The sequence below is a fragment of the Salvelinus namaycush genome, chromosome 3 (assembly GCF_016432855.1).
Source record: "Salvelinus namaycush isolate Seneca chromosome 3, SaNama_1.0, whole genome shotgun sequence".
Taxonomy (NCBI): Eukaryota; Metazoa; Chordata; class Actinopteri; order Salmoniformes; family Salmonidae; genus Salvelinus; species Salvelinus namaycush.
The window spans coordinates 1,452,031-1,472,666 of record NC_052309.1 but is presented as its reverse complement, the minus strand read 5'-3'; the positions used below and the strand labels follow the sequence as shown (position 1 = coordinate 1,472,666).

Here is a 20,636-nt window from a genome sequence, read left to right as displayed (position 1 = left end):
CATATGTATAGACTGTACACTATACCATCTACTGCATCTTGCCTATGCCGTTCTGTACCATCACTCATTCATATATCTTTATGTACATATTCTTTATCCCTTTACACTTGTGTGTATAAGGTAGTAGTTGTGGAATTGTTAGGTTAGATTACTTGTTGGTTATTACTGCATTGTCGGAACTAGAAGCACAAGCATTTCGCTACACTCGCATTAACATCTGCTAACCATGTGTATGTGACAAATAAAATTTGATTTGATTTTGATTTGATCTCCCAACAGGCCCTGGTCAAAAGTAGTGCACTATATAGGGAATAGCGTGCCATTTTGGGACACAACCAAGCTCTCCATCCAACCATCAGAGCGGGCTATGAGTGAGCCTCTTTCAGGTAAAACAGGGTCCAGTTTCCTAAACCTGTGAGTCAGACTAACTGCATAAGATAAGCAAAAGTGTGTGATGTGTCCAGCCTCAAAAATGTTGCATAAAGCCTACTTCCTTTTTCTATATTTGTTCTTTTTTTACTGCATCAGGATGCATCAGAATAGTATACACAGAGCGTTTCACCCACCAACTTTTGGGAGAGGGTGACATAGTTAAATCTCCATAGGGAGGATGGTGTCTATCAACCCAGCCAGGGAATTCTCGTCTCTTTTTCCTGACTTCCTTCCTGCAGGTCATTCCTGCTGCACAGGTAAAAAAAAAAAACACTGGAGCTTTCGCTTTTGGTGTGTCGAGGTCTGCCGCTTTCTGTCCAATTAGGTCATTTCTGTAGAATATTTATGTCTCTATAGGCAAACCCTTTTGGCTCAAGAGCATCCTCAGATGCAAAAGTTCTGTATAGCCTCAAACCAGGAGGAATTACTAAAGTGTGGTTAAAGGTTAGCATGTCAAGGATTTGGCTGGACTGCAGGTGACTCCAGGATTATTGTATTTGTTTGAGGGGCAATAATACTGTCAGTGAGAACCAGATGCTTTCACATGTAAACAAAGAGCTGATTCTGGGTTCAAGGTTCAAGTAGGGTGACCACATGTCCCAGATTGTGCGGGACAGTCCTGCATTTTGGCCTTTCGTCCCACAACCAAACAATCATGTCCCGCATTTTACCAACAAATGAAAACATCCCTAATTTAGAAACAAGGTACATTTGTCACGTATTTCAGTCAGACTTCCTATTCATTTGTTGAGAAGTGACATTCCAACCGGTCTTGTTTGAAGTCACGTTGAGCTTACGACAAGATAAATATCAAGGATGTGGTGCTGGTGATGTTAAACACTTCTCCAATCGTTGTTGAGATCTGATATTATGCGCAACGCAAGAAGAGACGTAGGCCAATGTCACATCATCAGCCAATCACATTTGTCAAATCCTTTCGGGCTAAATTCCAGCTAAACTTGGAGAGGACTGTTAACTACTAACACAAATTGTGTGTAACGAAGAGCTACTACTGTAAGTAAACAGTCATATTAGACAAAGATATAAGGTCATTTTGTCAAATTTGTGAGGCTGTCCATGCTCATTAGTTGCTCATTCAACATATTTGCTGCTACTTCATTCAATACCATATTAAAAAAATCTCTTCCTAACTGTTAAACATTCCCTAAGACAAACCAGCAATGATTCCTTGGCAAAATATTCCCAGATTTTGTGTGAGGAAAAAAAGTGTAGGCAAGGTACACTTCAATTAGTTCGCTCGGTGCTGCGGTAGGGAGATGTGTGTGCCTGTGTGTGGAAAAATGATTCAGGTGTAGGCTACACTGTCCCACGAATGTCCCGTAAAATCATACCATTGTCCCGCTTTTGGGCATTTTGAAATGTGCTCACCCTAGGTTAAAGTACAGTGAAGCTGACTGGTCACACACATAGTGTAATTTATTTTTTATTTCACCTTTATTTAACCAGGTAGGCTAGTTGAGAACAAGTTCTCCTTTACAACTGCGAACTGGCCAAGATAAAGCAAAGCGACACATACAACAACACAGAGTTACACATGGAATAAACAAAACATACAGTCAATAATAGAATAGAAAAGGTCTATATACAGTGTGTGCAAAGGAGGTAGGATAAGGGAGGTAAAAGCAATAAATAGGCCATAGTGACAAAATAATTACAATATAGCAATCAAACACTGGAGTGATAGATGTGCAGAAGATGAATGTGCAAGTAGAGATAGTGGGGTGCAACGGAGCAAAATAAATAAAATAAATAACAGTATGGGGATGAGGTAGTTGGTTAGGCTATTTACAGATGGGCTATGTACAGGTGCAGTGATCTGTGAGCTGCTTTGACAGCTGGTGCTTAAAGCTAGCGAGGAAGATATGAGTCTCCAGCTTCAGTGATTTTTGCAGTTCGTTCCAGTCATTGGCAGCAGAGAACTGGAAGGAAAGGCGGCCGAAGAGGAATTGGCTTTGGGGGTGACCAGTGAAATATACCTGCTGGAGCGCGTGCTACCTGTGGGTGCTGCTATGGTGACCAGTGAGCTGAGATAAGGCGGGGCTTTACCTAGCAAAGACTTATAGATGACCTGGAGCCAGTAGGTTTGGCGACGAATATGAAGCGAGGGCCAGCCAACGAGAGCGTACAGGTCGCAGTGGTGGGTGGTATATGGGGCTTTGGTGACAAAACGGATGGCACTGTGATAGACTGCATCCAATTGCTGAGTAGAGTGTTGGAGGCTATCCTGTGAATGACATCGCCGAAGTCAAGGATCGGTAGGATGGTCAGTTTTACGAGGGTATGTTTGGCAGCATGAGTGAAGGATGCTTTGTTGCGAAATAGGAAGCTGATTCTAGATTTAATTTTGGATTGGAGATGCTTAATGTGACTCTGGAAGGAGAGTTTACAGTCTAACCAGACACCTAGGTATTTGTAGTTGTTCACATATTCTAAGTCAGAGCCATCCAGAGTAGTGATGTTGGACAGGCGGGCAGGTGCAGGCAGCGATCGGTTGAAGAGCATGCATTTAGTTTTACTTGCATTTAAGAGCAGTTGGAGGCCACGGAAGGAGAGTTGTATGGCATTGAAGCTCGTCTGGAGGTTAGTTAACACAGTGTCCAAAGAAGGACCAGAAGCATACAGAAGGATGTCGTCTGCGTAGAGGTGGATCAGAGAATCACCAGCAGCAAGAGCGACATCACTGATGTATAGAGAGAAAAGAGTCGGCCCGAGGTTTGAACCCTGTGGCACCCCCATAGAGACTGCCAGAGGTCCAAACAACAGGCCCTCCTTGACACACTGAACTCTATCTGAGAAGTAGTTGGTGAACCAGGCGAGGCAGTCATTTGAGAAACCAAGGATGTTGAGTCTGCCGATAAGAATGTGGTGATTGACAGAGTCGAAAGCCTTGGCCAGGTCGATGAATACAGCTGCACAGTATTGTCTCTTATCAATGGCAGTTATGATATCGTTTAGGACCTTGAGCGTGGCTGGGGTGCACCCATGACCAGCTCGGAAACCAGGTTACATAGCGGAGAAGGTACGGTGGGATTCGAAATGGTCGTTGATCTGTTTAACTTGGAATTTGAAGACCTTAGAAAGGCAGGGTAGGATAGATATAGGTCGGTAGCAGTTTGGGTCTAGAGTGTGTCATAACGTTGCCCTCTTTGGGTACAGCGAGCACCATCCCCCTCTCTCTGTCTCCTACACTCAGGCTGATGCGACCTCAGGTCGTAACGTAAATTCCTGGAGGAGATTATCTCCTCATGGCCACAGTATAGAGAGAGAATGAGTTTCATAGAGAGAACAAAGGAATTTCTTCCACCTCACAGAACTGGAGAACCGAACGACATTTATGTTCTGGAGAAGGTATGAAAGATCGGTGAAGAATCCAGCTACGAACTGGTCCATTTGGTACAATTGTGTTAAAGTCATGAGAGACAATATGGCCACATTACCATAACGCTGTTTATACAATAGCCTCAGATATGAGGCTTACATCTAATTGTTGTATAAGATGAATGAGTGAGGATGATACTGTTTGTGAAATTGTGTAATGTGATTTTGGACTGTTTAATGAAAGAAACTCCAATTCCCTTTGGAGTTGAACTAAATCAGAGGACCGCCCATGAGCACAGTTATGGTCTTGCGTCATTTTTCTGAACTATCCATTCTAACCACAACAGATAGAGAGAGAGGGCGGACAGACTCTCCAACAGAAACGAACTTTTCAACAGAGATCCCGACGACACACTGAGCGTAAATATATATATTGATAGCAATTGTTCCCGAATGAGTGAGCGTGTGCAAAGGATTAGCATTTCAATTGTTAAAATATTCAACTCTGTAGTGTCACCTCAGCTGACCCCCCACTCCCCTGTTGTCTAACAAGCCGCCATGCCGGTTTAGGCCACTAGGGCACATTCTCCTATCATTTCCTTGTAATCATATCTACTATTTGTTATGCATTTCTGTGAATTACTTAGTAAATAAATGATTTTAAGACAATTGATGTATGGATGACTCATAGTGAAGACTGGGTTCGTGCAGATAACCAACAATTTACGACGTTTGTAATGAGACTAACGTGAGGTAAAGAATACGTCATCAATCAGAAGACTAAGTGATCAGATATTAAAATATCTGAAAGTTATATTAGGAAAATTATAACTTTGTAATCTGAATATTTTCCTTGGTGCCCCGACTTCCTAGTTAATTACAGTTACGTGATTAAGTAGTTTAATCACGTAATAATAATTACAGAGAATTTTTGATAAAGTTTAATCTTTAGTTTTAATGATGCCAAAGACACGACAAGTGTCTCCCCCGTTGAAGAGGGGGATGACCGCGGCAGCTTTCCAATCTTTGGGGATCTCTGACGATACGAAAGAGAGGTTGAACAGGCTAGTAATAGGGGTTTCTGAGAATTTCTGAGAATCATTTTGGAAAGAGAGGGTCCAGATTTTCTAGCCCGGCTGATTTGTACGGGTCCAGATTTTGCAGGTCTTTCAGAACATTGGCTATCTGGATTTGGGTGAAGGAGAAATGGGGGAGGCTTGGGCAAGTTGCTGTGGGGGGTGCAGGGCTGTTGACCGGAGTAGGGGTAGCCAGGTGGAAAGCATGGCCAGCCGTAGAAAAATGCTTATTGAAATTCTCAATTATCGCAGATTTATCGGTGGTGACAGTGTTTCCTAGCCTCAGTGCAGTGGGCAGCTGGGAGGAGGTGCTCTTATTCTCCATGGACTTAACAGTGTTCCAGGACGTTTTGGAGGTTGTGCTACAGGATGGAAATTTCTGTTTGAAAAAGCTAGCCTTAGCTTTCCTAATTGCCTGAGTATATTGGTTCCTGATTTACCTGAAAAGTTGCATATCGCGGGGGCTATTCGATGCTAATGCAGTACGCCACAGGATGTTTTTGTGCTGGTCAAGGGCAGTCAGGTCTGGAGTGAACCAAGGGCTATATCTGTTCCTGTTTCTACATTTTTTGAACGGGGCATGCTTATTTAAGATGGTGAGGTAAACACTTTTAAAGAATAACCAGGCATCCTCTACTGACGGAATGAGGTCAATATCCTTCCAGAATACCCGGGCCAGGTCGATTAGAAAGGCCTGCTCGCTGAAGTGTTTTAGGGAGCGTTTGACAGTGATGAGGGGTGGTGGTTTGACTGCAGACCCATTACGGACGCAGGCAATGAGGCAGTGATCGCTGAGATCCTGGTTGAAGACAGCAATAAATGCATGCGTTATCTATCTTTCAACACCACATCCACGTGGTTCAGAGGGTTGGTTGATGTCTTCCCCCTCTATCCAGCAAGGAGAAGATTCAGATGGTCTTTCCCAGTTCGTCCAAATACGCTCGCGGTCATGCATCTCATCTACCTTCTACCCGTTCCCTCACCCCGTCCCTTCCCAGTCTCGAAGCCTGCATATCTCCTTCACCAATGATGAATGAATAAACTAAGATACCATTTATTGGTTTGTAAGGAAACGGGCAGGCATACAGTGCAACATTTTGGTCGACCGAAAGTCTGTTCTTTTGACGAATCGATTGATCAACATTTTTAAACACGTATTTTTCCATATATAGACACACCCTATGTGTTGTACTAAAATCAACTATATACATTTGAGTTTGTCTGATGCTTTACGCACATGAAATAAGACACAAATTACTCAAGAGGGAGCCAGAGATCAAGATAACCAGGGAAAAAATATAAAGAACCTGACCCGACCATTCTCCTCCCGCTCCTGCTGGCTTTCGCAGATTCCACCCTAAATCTCTTGAAGTTTCTGGTAATAGGCCAATTTATCTTCATATTTCTACCGATCTGCATGCCAGTTATGGTTATGTGGAACTGTTTCATTTAATTTAGAAATACGTCTTTGTATCTCAAAATCATTGTCATGTGTTTAATCATAATTCTATTCAAATCTAAGTGAAAATTATAAACCTAAAAAGTAACTTATTTTGCTATTGCCAACTATGTAAAAATACCCTATATAAAGCCAACAAATAAAAACATTGCAGCCTGAAGGTAGAAAATATTCTGATAAAAATAAATATAGAAAATCACATTGGCTACGCATGGCCTGTCTGCAACTAACTTGAAACATTGTATCAACTATTAACTTGGGTCTGGCACAAGCTAACAAACTTGCAACATTGTAAAAAATATTCTGTGCCTTCTGGGCCAGTGAGCTCGGGACAGACAGCTTTAGGCAATTTGCTTAAGGGATAATAAATAATCAGGTAGGCCTATTTTATGACGTTTCCACTGGATCAGAGCATGATATTTTTCCTTTCCACACTGAGTGGTTATTGAAAGGGAGGGAACTGGAACGATTTTTCAAATACATTGAGGAACTATTGTAATTCTCAATGGATGTAAAAACAGACTTTGTTTGCTTGCTATTTGAGGTGAAGAAAACATGACTTTGAGAAGCTCCACAGCTCATTAATGGTGGTGTGTTAAGGCAATCAGAAATAATATCAGATCCCCCAAATGGGCACATTTCTATGCCTACATTTGCGTGCAGGCCAGTTATCCTATAGTCCTACTTCGACTATGACTAAAGTCACAAAATTCGTAAATGGAATGAATTTGTATTTGTATTTATTCTCACAAGTGTAGCATAGGTTGTATGCTCCGCAAACAACGTGTTCACTCTGACAATGAGAAGGTAAAAGACAGGAATAATAATAAATTGAATGCATTAACAGAAATTACCGTAATCAAACACACAATCTAGATGAAAAATAATAAGACTCAACGGTAAATGTACTACTGGTGATGTATGTATTGGAGGGAGAGAGCACAGTAAGACGTGCATTGTGCATCTTAGCCACACTCACCTTCTTGGACTGTGCCATCCCCCGCGGCCTACGCAATGGATTAGTTCACTGAGATGGGCGCGAATAAGACAGGTGTCTCGTGTTCCATAAAATAAAATATACAGTGCTTTCGGAAAGTATTCAGACCCCTTGACTTTTTCCACATTTTGTTACGTTACAATTTTATTATAAAATTGATTCCCCCCGCCCCCTCATCAATCTACACCCTATACCCCATAATAACAAAGCAAAAACAGGTTTTTAGAAATGTTTGCTAATTTAAAAAAAATTAAAACTGAAATATGACATTTACAAAAGTATTCAGATCTTTTACTCAGTACTTTGTTGAAGCACCTTTGGCAGACATTACAACCTCGAGTCTTCTTGGGTATGACGCTACAAGCTTGGCACACATGTATTTGGGGAGTTTCTCCCATTCTTCTCTACAGATCCTATCAAGCTCTGTCAGGTTGGATGGGGAGCGTTGCTGCACAGCTATTTTCAGGTCTCTCCAGAGATGTTCGATCGGGTTCAAGTTCAGGCTCTGGCTGGGCCACTCAAGGACATTCAGAGATTTGTCCCGAAACCACTCCTGCATTGTCTTGGCTGTGTGCTTAGGTTTGTTGTCCTGTTGGATGGTGAACCTTCGCCTCAGTCTGAGGTCCTGAGTGCTCTGGAGCAGGTTTTTAAACAAGGATCTCTCTGTACTTAGCTCCGTTCATCTTTGCCTCGATCCTGACTAGTCTCCCAGTCCCTGATGCTGAAAAACATCCCCTCAGCATGATGCTGCCACCACCATGCTTCACCGTAGGGATGGTGCCCGGTTTCCTCCAGACGTGACGCTTGCCATTCAAGCCAAAGAGTTAGATCTTGGCTTCATCAGACCAGATAATCTTGTTTCTCATGGTCTGTCTTTAGGTGCTGTCATGTGCCTTTTACTGAGGAGTGGCTCCGTCTGGTCACTCTACCATAAAGGCCGGATTGGTGGAGTGCTGCAGAGAGGAGAGAACCTTTCAGAAGGTCAACCATCTCCACAGAGGAACTCTGGAGCTCTGTCAGAGTGACCATCTGGTTCTTGGTCACCTCCCTGAACCAATACCCGTCTCCCCCGATTGCTCAGTTTGGCCGGGCCGGCCAGCTCTAGGAGGAGTCTTGGTGGTTCCAAATTTCTTCCATTTAAGAATGATGGAGGCCACTGTGTTCTTGGGGACCTTCAATGCTGCATACATTTTTGGTACCCTTCCCCAGATCTGTGCCTCGACACAACCCTGCCTCTACAGACAATTCCTTCAACCTCGTGGCTTGGTTTTTGCTCTGACATGCACTGTCAACTGTGGGACCTTATATAGACAGGTGTGTGCCCTTCCAAATTATGTCCAATCAATTGAATCTACCACAGGTGGACTCCAAGTTGTAGAAACAGGATGTACCTGAGCTAAATTTTTTGTCTCATAGCAAAGGGTCTGAATACTTATGTAAATAAGGTATCTGTTTTTTTATTTTTAATACATTTGCAAAAAAGTCTAAAAACCTATTTTCACTGTCATTATGGGGTATTGTCTGTAGATTGCAGAGGATCTTTTTTTTAATGCACTTTAGAATAAGGCTGTAACGTAACAAAATGTGGAAAAAGTAAAGGGGTCTGAATACTTTCCAAAGGCATATATATCAAATCAAATTTTATTTGTCACATACACATGGTTAGCAGATGTTAATGCGAGTGTAGCGAAATGCTTGTGCTTCTAGTTCCGACAATGCAGTAATAACCAACAAGTAATCTAACCTAACAATTCCACAACTACTACCTTATACACACAAGTGTAAAGGGATAAAGAATATGTACATAAAGATATATGAATGAGTGATGGTACAGAACGGAATAGGCAAGATGCAGTAGATGGTATAGCGTACAGTCTATACATATGAGATGAGTAATGTAGGGTATGTAAACATAAAGTGGCATAGTTTAGAGTGGCTAGTGATACATGTATTACATAAAGATGGCAAGATGCAGTAGATGATATACAGTACAGTATATACATATGAGATGAGTAATGTAGGGTATATAAACATAAAGTGGCATAGTTTAAAACCTCTTGGAACTATAGGGGGTGCTGTTCCGCATTAGCATATTTGGGTCTCCAAATTAAACTGCCTCGTGCTAAATTCTTGATCGTACAATATGCATATTATTGTTATTATTGGATAGAAAACACTTTATAGTTTCTATAGCCGTTGGAATTTTGTCTCTGAGTGGTACAGAACAATATCTACAGCACTTTTCATGACAGGGGTCAGATTTCAGAAATTTTTACCTCTGATCTGGAGTCTGTTTTTAAGGCGACAGTGAATGCTATGAAGAAACCGACACTGCCTACGTCTTCCTCTGGGTGTCTGTACGTCATCACGTTTTGAATGGAATCGATTGCACAATCCCAGCCCATATAAAACCACAAAACGTGGGAGTACACTCTCTTTTGTTCGCGCGTCACAAGCGGGATGGACATCGGACTTGCCTCATTCCAAATCGTTGTTTAACCAGTAATATTTCTCTGGTCATGTTTTTACTCGTTATAGTTGTTAAAAACATCATAATGTAGTTAATTTGAACCGTTTTATAGCAATTTATATCCGTTTAGTGCGATTCTGAGGAATTTCTTTGTCGTGCACTTTTTAGCTTTGGGAACGTTTCGGGGGTCTCGGTCGTTGGTAGTGGACATTTCGAAGGACAGAGGACATCTATCGACCAAAAGAAATTTATAACATAGAAAGGATACATTGCCCAAGAATCTGATGGAAGAACAGCTCAAAGTAAGCAATATTTAATATGATAAATCGTTGTTCTGTCGAAATATTTTAAACGCATATTTCGCCATTTTGTTTGGTATAGCTTCACTTGGCGAACCCTGTATTGAAAAGTAAGGATAATTTTAAAAATGTAAGTCAGCGGTTGCATTAAGAACTAATTTGTCTTTCGATTCCTGTCAACTCTGTATTTTTTAGTCAAGTATATGATTAGCTTTCGATTAAACTAGATCACTCTGAAAGCTGACGTCCCTCATTTTGATGCTTGAGTTGTGACTATTTCCATTGTATAACCACGGTTTTGTATGGCTAAATATGCACATTTTCGAACAAACTGTATATGTATGTTGTAAAATGATGTTACAGGAGTGTCATCGGAAGAATTCTGAGAAGGTTAGTGAAAAAATTAATATATTTTGGCGATGATAACGTTATAGCTCCCTTTGCCTTGAATTCATGCTCTACTAACGTTTGCACATGTGGTATGCTAACTTATCGATTTATTGTGTTTTCGCTGAAAAACGCTTAGAAAATCTGAAATATGGTCTGAAATCACAAGAACTGTGTCTTTCCATTGCTATGCTTTGTCTATTTTTATGAAATGTTTTATGATGAGTAAATTGGTCATACACGTTGCTCTATCTAGTAATTCTAGTCGATTTGTGATGGTCGGTGCAATTGTAAACTGTGATTTCTACCTGAAATATGCACTTTTTTCTAACAACACCTATCCTATACCATAAATATGTTATCAGACTGTCATCTGATGAGTTTTTTTCTTGGTTTGTGGCTATCAATATCTTAGTTTAGCCGAATTGGTGATAGCTAGTGGTGGAGAGAGAAAATGGTGGACAAAGAAAGATGGTGTATTTTGCTAACGTGGTTAGCTAATAGATTTACATATTGTGTCTTCCCTGTAAAACATTTTAAAAAACAGAAATGATGGGTTTATTCACAAGATCTGTATCTTTCATCTGGTGTCTTGGACTTGTGATTTAATGATATTTAGATGCTACTATTTACTTGTGAAGCTATGCTAGCGATGCTAATCAGTGTGGGGGGGGTGGGGGGTGATCCCGGATACGGGGTTGAGAGGCGGTAAAAGTTAAAGTGGCTATTGATACATGTATTACATAAAGATGGCAAGATGCAGTAGATGATATAGAGTACAGTATATACATATACATATGAGATGAGTAATGTAGGATATGTAAACATTATATTAAGTGGCATTGTTTAAAGTGGCCAGTGATACATTTTTACATAATTTCCATCAATTCCCATTATTAAAGTGGCTGGAGTTGAGTCAGTATGTTGGCAGCGGACACTAAATGTTAGTGGTGGCTGTTTAACAGTCTGATGGCCTTGAGATAGAAGCTGTTTTTCAGTCTCTCGGTCCCCGCTTTGATGCACCTGTACTGACCTCGCCTTCTGGATGATAGCGGGGTGAACAGGCAGTGGCTCGGGTGGTTGTTGTCCTTGATGATCTTTATGGCCTTCCTGTGACATCGGGTGGTGTAGGTGTCCTAGAGGGCAGGTAGTTTGCCCCCAGTGATGCGTTGTGCAGACCTCACTACCCTCTGGAGAGCCTTACGGTTGTGGGCGGAGCAGTTGCCGTACCAGGCGGTGATACAGCCCGACAGGATGCTCTCGATTGTGCATCTGTAGAAGTTTGTGAGTGCTTTTGGTGACAAGCCGAATTTCTTCAGCCTCCTGAGGTTGAAGAGGCGCTGCTGCGCCTTCTTCACAACGCTGTCTGTGTGGGTGGACCAATTCAGTTTGTCCGTGATGTGTACACCGAGGAACTTAAAACTTTCCACCTTCTCCACTACTGTCCCGTCGATGTTGATAGGGGGGTGCTCCCTCTGCTGTTTCCTGAAGTCCACAATCATCTCCTTTGTTTTGTTGACGTTGAGTGTGAGGTTATTTTCCTGACACCACACTCCGAGGGCCCTCACCTCCTCCCTGTAGGCTGTCTCATCGTTGTTGGTAATCAAGCCTACCACTGTAGTGTCGTCCGCAAACTAGATGATTGAGTTGGAGGCGTGCATGGCCACGCAGTCGTGGGTGAACAGGGAGTACAGGAGAGGGCTCAGAACGCACCCTTGTGGGGCCCCAGTGTTGAGGATCAGCGGGGTGGAGATGTTGTTACCTACCCTCACCACCTGGGGGCGGCCCGTCAGGAAGTCCAGGACCCAGTTGCACAGGGCGGGGTCGAGACCCAGGGTCTCGAGCTTGATGACGAGTTTGGAGGGTACTATGGTGTTAAATGCTGAGCTGTAGTCGATGAACAGCATTCTCACATAGGTATTCCTCTTGTCCAGATGGGTTAGGGCAGTGTGCAGTGTGGTTGCGATTGCGTCGTCTGTGGACCTATTGGTGGACCCACAGACATATATTTGCTACTGCTCGACAAAAAATGAAAACCTCGGACGATCAACAGCCTATCGACCAAACAATCGACCAGGCGTCTAATTGGGGTCAGCCCTAAGTGCAATACAAACTATATGAATACACTGTTAAACCAACCTGTTGGGGCAGTGGCTCGTCATCGTGAGTGAAGGAGTGCTCAAACACCACAGCAGCCAGAACCTTCCGAGACTGAGGGTCCTTCCTCACAAAGTCCTCAAACTGCTCCTCTGTCTCAAACCCATGCACTGTTGGGGCAAACAGAGAGAGAGAACGTTAGTTGAAGTGACAAAATCCCATGTCATGTCTACCAATTTTTCACACAGACTCTCCCTTGAACTTCTTTGGGATTGGTGTCCCTTCCACGGGACGGTTGAGCAAACATAGGCTAATGCGATTAGCATGAGGTTGTAAGTAACAAGAACATTTCCCAGGACATATGGGATATTGGCAGAAAGCTTAAATTCTTGTTAATCTAACTGCACTGACCAATTTACAGTAGCTATTACAGTGAAAGAATACCGTGCTATTGTTTGAGGAGTGCACAATTTTGAACATGAAAAGTTATTAATAAACAGATAAGGCACATTTGGGCAGTCTTGATTTTTTTTAAATACAGAAATACAATGGTTCATTGGATCAGTCTAAAACGTTGCACATACACTGCTGCCATCTAGTGGCCAAAATCTATATTGCACATGGGCTGGAATAATACATTATGGCCTTTCTCTTGCATTTCAAATATGGTACAAAAAAAATACAAAATAATGTTTTTTTATTTTCTTTGTATTATCTTTTACCAGATCTATTGTGTTATATTCTCTCACATTCCTTTCGCATTTCCACAAACTTCAAAGTGATTCATTTCAAATGGTACCAAAAATATGCAAATCCTTGCTTCTGGGCCTGAACTACAGGCAATTAGATTTAGGAAAGTCATTTTAGGCAAAAATTTAAAAAAAGGGGCAGATCCTTAATTAACCTTGTGAATTCTACCAGTTGACATGGAGACATACAGTAAGAAGAGAAACAAGTGGCAGGAACAGAACAGTCACACAGGCAAAGACAGACAGACAGATCCTCTCTCTGTACTACCCTGGTTTGAAAGCCAGCTGAACACACAACAGGCTCATATAACAGTGGCATGATATAGACACAGTGAAGTTGTGAAATAAGCCTCACTTTCACCCCGTGTTCCAGTTACAGAAAACAAATAATATCATATCTTGAGCTCAAAATATGTTTTCCATTCATTTATAGATTTGTCTACCGCTCCCATAGATTTCAACATACTCTGCTAATCTTATCTTGAGCACTGGTATTCAGGCCCAAACACACATGCACACACAGGCCCTCTCACTCTAAAACAGCTCAAAATCAAAAGTAGCAGTCAGTATCTGCTGCCACCAGCTCCTCCTCATTGACTGCACCAGATTGGCCAGTTCTTGCTGTGAGATGTTACCCCACTCTTCCACCAAGGCACCTGCAAGGACCCAGACATTTCTGAGGGGGGAACGGCCCTAGCCCTCACCCTCAGATCCAACAGGTCCCAGACGTGCTCAATGTGATTGAGATCCAGGCTCTTCGCTGGCCATGGCAGAACACTGACATTCCTGTCTTGCAGGAAATCACACACAGAATGAACGAGCAGTATGGCTGGTGGCATTGTCATGCTGGAGGGTCATGTCAGGATGAGCCTGCAGGAAGGGTACCACATGAGGGAGGAGGATGTCTTCCCTGTAACGCACAGCGTTGAGATTTTCTGCAATTACAACAAGCTCAGTTCGATGACGCTGTGACACACCACCTCCACCTCCAAATAAATCCCGCTCCAGAGTACAGGCCTCGGTGTAACGTTCATTCCTTCGACGATAAACGCGAAATCGACCATCACCCCTGGCGAAACAAAACCGCGACTCGTCAGTAAAGAGCACTTTTTGCCAGTCCTGTCTGGTCCAGCGATGGTGGGTTTGTGCCCATAGGCGACGTTGTTGCCGGTGATGTCTGGTGAGGACCTGCCTTACAACAGGCCTACAAGCCCTCAGTCCTGCCTCTCTCAGCCTATTGCGGACAGTCTGAGCACTGATGGAGGGATTGTGCATTCCTGGTGTAACTCAGGCAGTTGTTGTTGCCATCCTGTACCTGTCCCGCAGGTGTGATGTTCGGATGTACCGATCCTCTGCCATTACGAGGACGATCAGCTGTCCGTCCTGTCTCCCTGTAGCGCTATCTTACGCGTCTCACAGTACGGACATTGCAATATATTGGCCTGGGCACATCTGCAGTGCTCATGCCTCCATGCAGCATGCCTAAGGCACGTTCACGCAGATGAGCAGGGACCCTGGACATCTTTCTTTTGGTGTTTTTCAGAGTCAGTAGAAAGGCCTCCTTAGTGTCCTAAGTTTTCATAACTGTGACCTTAATTGCCTATTGTCTGTAAGCTGTTAGTGTCTTAATGACCGTTCCACAGGTGCATGTTCAGTAATTGTTTATGGGTCATTGAACAAGCATGAGAAACAGTGTTTAAACCCTTTACAATGACGATCTGTGAAATTATTTATACTAATTATCTTTGAAAGACAAAATCCTGAAAAGGGGACGTTTCTTTTTTTGCTGAGTTTATTTCTTTTTTCGTGTCCCTTTTTCATATTGATTCTATACTGAACAAAAATATAAATGCAACATGTAAAGTGTTGGTCCCATGTTTCATGAGCTGAAATTTTAAAAAATCCCAGAAATGTTTCATACGCACAAAAAGCTTATTTCTCCCCAATTGTGTGCCCAAATTTGTTTACATCCCTGTTAGTGAGCATTTCTCCTTTGCCAAGAAAATCCATCCACCTGACAGCAGCAGCTTATCAAGAAGCTGATTAAACAGCATGATCAATACACAGGTGCACCTTGTGCTGGGGACAAAAAAAGGCCATTCTAAAGTGTACTGTAGTTTTGTCACAACACAATGCCACAGATGTCTACACAATGCCACAGATGTCTCAAGTTGAGGGAGTATGCAATTGGCATGCTGACTTCAGGAATGTCCAGCAGAGTTGTTCCCAGATAATTTAATGTTAATTTCTCTACCATATGCTGCATCCAATGTCATTTTAGAGAATTTGGCAACCGGCCTCACAAGCGCAGACCACGTGTAACCACACCAGCCCAGGACTTCCACATCCTCTTCTTCACCTGGCCGGATCGTCTGAGTGGGGCCCTTTTGTGGGGAAAAACTCCCCAGTGGGTGGGCACACCCACGGCTGCGCCCCTGCCAAGTGATGTGAAATGCATAGATTAGGGCCGAATTTGTTTATTTCAATTGATTGATATCCTTCTATGAACTCAGTATAATCGCTGAAATTGTTCCATTTATATTTTTGTAAAGTGTATTTGTATAATCTATTACAAGATGTGCATGCATACATTTTAACGTGTCATACCCTGTTAAGAGTTATTCTACATGCATGACATTCTAAACCTCCATAGTGACCGCTCCCTTCCCCCTCCTCTCACAATCTAAATTATTCAGAGCGTTGATCTCAGATGGGCTATTTTGTGTGTGTGTGTGTGTGTGTGTGTGTGTGTGTGTGTGTGTGTGTGTGTGTGTGTGTGTGTGTCCTGCGGCACCAGACTGACAGGCTAGACTGTCCATCCTGCGACACCAGACTGACAGGCACCAGACTGACAGGCGTGTCCATCCGTCCTGCGGCACCAGACTGACAGGCTACAGGGGTGAGCTCCTCTCCATCTCCCCCGCCTCCCCAACTGAATCAGATAGTGAAGAGACTGGCATGTTGCCTGAGGAGTCAGGTGCCATTTCTGGAGGAACCAGTATTCCCAGGACAGCTGAGGCACCAGGGCAGTGGTGCGTGCTTTACTACCACAACAACATCCAGTTATATAGAATAATGGTACATGATATACTACCACAACAACATTCAGTCACACTGCATAAATGAGTCAACATGTAACTGCCAAAATAAAGGAAACACCAACATAATAGGGCGTTGGACCACCATGAGCCAGAACAGCTTCAATGCACCGTGGCATACATTCTACAAGTGTCTGGAACTCTATTGGAGGGATGAGACACTGTTCTTCATCGAAAAATTCCATCATTTGTTGTTTTGTTGATGGAAAACGCTGTCTCAAGCACCGCTCCAGAATATCCCATAAGTGTTCAATTGGGTTGATATCCCCCACCATTTCTCCTTCACCCAAATCCAGACAGCTGACGTTCTGAAAGAGCTGCAAAATCTGGACCCCTACAAATCAGCCGCGCTAGACAATCTGGACACTCTCTTTCTAAAATTATCTGCCAAAATTGTTGCACCCCTATTACTAGCCTGTTCAACCTCTCTTTCGTATCGTCTGAGATTCCCAAAGATTGGAAGGCTGCCGCGGTCATCCAAAGGGGGTGACACTCTAGACCCAAACTGCTACAGACCTATATCTATCCTACCCTGTCTAAGGTCTTCGAAAGCCAAGTTAACAAACAGATTACCGACCATTTTGAATCCCACCGTACCTTCTCCACTATGCAATCTGGATTCAGAGCTGGTCATGGGTGCACCTCAGCCACGCTCAAGGTCCTAAACGATATCCTAACCGCCATCGATAAGAAACAATACTGTGCAGCCGTATTCATCGACCTGGCCAGGGCTTTCGACTCTGTCAATCACCACATTCTTTTTGGCAGAAACCACAGCCTTGGTTTCTCAAATGATTGCCTCGCCTGGTTCACCAACTACTTCTCAGATAGAGTTCAGTGTGTCAAATCGGAGGGCCTGTTGTCCGGACCTCTAGCAGTCTCTATGGGGGTGCCACAGGGTTCAATTCTCGGGCCGACTTTTTTCTCTGTATACATCAATGATGTCACTCTTGCTGCTGGTGATTCTCTGATCCACCTCTACGCAGACGACACCATTCTGTATACTTCTGGCCCTTCTTTGAACACTGTGTTTACTAACCTCCAGACGAGCTTCAATGCCATACAACTCTCCTTCCGTGGCCTCCAACTGCTCTTAAATGCAAGTAAAACCAAATGCATGCTATTCAATTGATCACTGCCCGCACCTGCCTGCCCGTCCAGCATCACTACTCTGGACGGCTCTGACTTAGAATACGTGGACAACAACAAATACCTAGGTGTCTGGTTAGACTGTAAACTCTCCTTCCAGAGTCACATTAAGCATCTCCAATCCAAAATTAAATCTAGAATCGGCTTCCTATATCGCAACAAAGCATCCTTCACTCATGCTGCCAAACATACCCTCGTAAAACTGACTATCCTACCGATCCTCGACTTCGGCGATGTCATCTATAAAATAGCCTCCAACACTCTACTCAACTAATTGGATGCAGTCTGTCACAGTGCCATCCGTTTTATCACCAAAGCCCCATATACTACCCACCACTGCGACCTGTACGCTCTCGTTGGTTGGCCCTCGCTTCATACTCATCCCCAAACCCACTGGCTACAGGTTATCTACAAGTCTCTGCTAGGTAAAGCCCCGCCTTATCTCAGCTCACTGGTCACCATAGCAGCACCCACTCGTAGCACGCGCTCCAGCAGGTATATCCCACTGGTCACCCCCAAAGCCAATTCCTCTTCGGCCGCCTTTCCTTCCAGTTCTCTGCTGCCAATGACTGGAACGAACTGCAAAAATCTCTGAAGCTGGAGACTCATATCTTCCTCACTAGCTTTAAGCACCAGCTGTCAGAGCAGCACACAGATCACTGCACCTGCCCATCAATCTACCTCATCCCCATACTGTATTTATTTATCTTGCTCCTTTGCACCCCAGTATCTACTACTCTACTTGCACATTCATCTTCTGCACATCTACCATTCCAGTGTTTAACTTCTTATGGCTGGGTGGCAGTATTGTGTAGCTTGGATGAAAAGGTGCCCAGAGTAAACTGCCTCCTACTCTGTCCCAGATGCTAATATATGCATATTATTATTACTATTGGATAGAAAACACTCTGACGTTTCTAAAACTGTTTGAATGATGTCTGTGAGTATAACAGAACTCATATGGCAGGCAAAAACCTGAGAAAAAATCCAACCAGGAAGTGGGAAATCTGAGGTTTGTAAATTTGCCTATCCAATATACAGTGGGATATTGATCATATTGCACTTCCTAAGGCTTCCACTAGATGTCAACAGTCTTTAGAACCTTGTTTGATGCTTCCACTGTGAAGAATGAGGGAAGGAGAGCTCTTTGAGTCAGGTGTCTGGCACGAGCTGAACATGCGCGCTCACGTGAGAGCGACCTGCTTTCCATCGCATTTCTGAAGACAAAGGAATTCTCCGGTTGAAACATTATTGAAGATTTGTTAAAAACATCCTAAAGATTGATTCTATACATCGTTTGACATGTTTCTACGAACTGTAATGGAATTGTTTGACTTTTCGTCTGACCTGCGCGTCATGAATGTGGATTACTGGACTGAACGCACAAACAAAATGAAGGTATTTGGACATAAATGATGGACTATATCGAACAAAATAAACATTTATTATGGAACTGGGATTCCTGGGAGTGCATTCTGATGAAGATCAAAGGTAAGTGAATATTTATAATGCTATTTCTGACTTCTGTTGACTACACAACATGGCGGATATCTTTATGGCTTTTTTGGGCTCTGAGCGCTGTACTCAGATTATAGCATGGTGTGCTTTTTCCGTAAAGTTTTTTTTAAATCTGACACAGCGGTTGCATTAAGGAGAAGTTTATCTACAAAGTTCCATGTTTAATACTTGTATCTTTTAGCAATGTTTATTATGAGTATTTCTGTAAATTGATGTGGCTCTCTGCAAAATCACTGGATGTTTTGGAGGCAGAACATTACTGAACATAACGCGCCAATGTAAACTAAGATTTTTGGATATAAATATGAACTTTATCGAACAAAACATACATGTATTGTGTAACATGAAGTCCTATGAGTGTCATCTGATGAAGATCAAAGGTTAGTGATTAATTATATCTCTATTTCTGATTTTTGTGACTCCTCTCTTTGGCTGGAAAAATAGCTGTGTTTTTCTGTGACTTGGCTCTAACCTAACATAATCGTTTGTGGTGCTTTCGCCGAAAAGCCTATTTGAAATCGGACACTGTGGTGGGATTAACAAGAAGTGTATCTTTAAAATGGATTAAAATACTTGTATGTCTGAGGAATTTTAATCATGAGATTTCTGTTGTTTTGAATTTGGCACCCTGCACTTTCACTGGCTGTTGTCATATCAGCTTGTTCTCAACTAGCCTACCTGGGTAAATAAAGGTGAAATAAATGTTTTAAAATTAAAAAATATCTGGTGACTGAGACAGCCATGGCATATGGTTCGTTTTTATGCTCATCGAGCCATTCAGTGACCACTTGTGCCCTGTGGATGGGGGCATTGCCATCCTACTTTCTTTCTTTTCTTTTTTTTCACCTTTATTTAAGCAGGTAGGCTAGTTGAGAACAAGTTCTCATTTGCAACTGCAACCTGGCCAAGATAAAGCAAAACAGTGCGACACAAACAACAACAACACAGAGTTACACATGGAATAAACAAAAGTACAGTCAATAATACAAAAAGGAAAAAAGAAAGTCTATATACAGTGTGTGCAAATGGCGTGAGGAGGTAAGGCAATAAATAGGCCATAGTAGCAGAGTAATTACAATTTAGCAAATTAACACTGGAGTGATAGATGAGCAGATGATGATGTGCAAGTAGAAATACTGGTGTGCAAAAGAGCAGAAAAGTAAATAAAAACAATATGGGGATGAGGTAGGTAGAGTGGGTGGGCTATTTACAGCTGCAGCGATCGGTTAGCTGCTCAGATAGCTGATGTTTAAAGTTAGTGAGGGAAATATAAGTCTCCAGCTTCAGCGATTTTTTTGCAATTCGTTCCAGTCATTGGCAGCAGAGAACTGGAAGGAAAGGCGGCCAAAGGAGGTGTGGGCTTTGGGGATGACCAGTGAGATATACCTGCTGGAGCACGTGCTATGGGTGTTGTTATCGTGACCAGTGAGCTGAGAAAAGGCGGAGCTTTACCTAGCAAACTTATAGATGAACTGGAGCCAGTGGGTCTGGCGACGAATATGTAGCGAGGGCCAGCCGACTAGAGCATACAGGCCGCAGTGGTGGGTGGTATAAGGGGAGTTGGTG

The 20,636-nt window shown here is 42.9% G+C and overlaps 1 protein-coding gene across 1 annotated transcript in view; it reads right to left on the bottom strand.

Moving 5' to 3' along the window:
• abca3b (ATP-binding cassette, sub-family A (ABC1), member 3b) overlaps positions 1-20,636 on the bottom strand; it is an 89,593-nt gene that overhangs the window by 49,898 nt on the left and 19,059 nt on the right. The window contains exon 4 of the mRNA XM_038989526.1: positions 12,599-12,726. Within this exon, the coding sequence (XP_038845454.1) occupies positions 12,599-12,726 (128 nt within the window). The remainder of the gene's footprint in view (positions 1-12,598; positions 12,727-20,636) is intronic.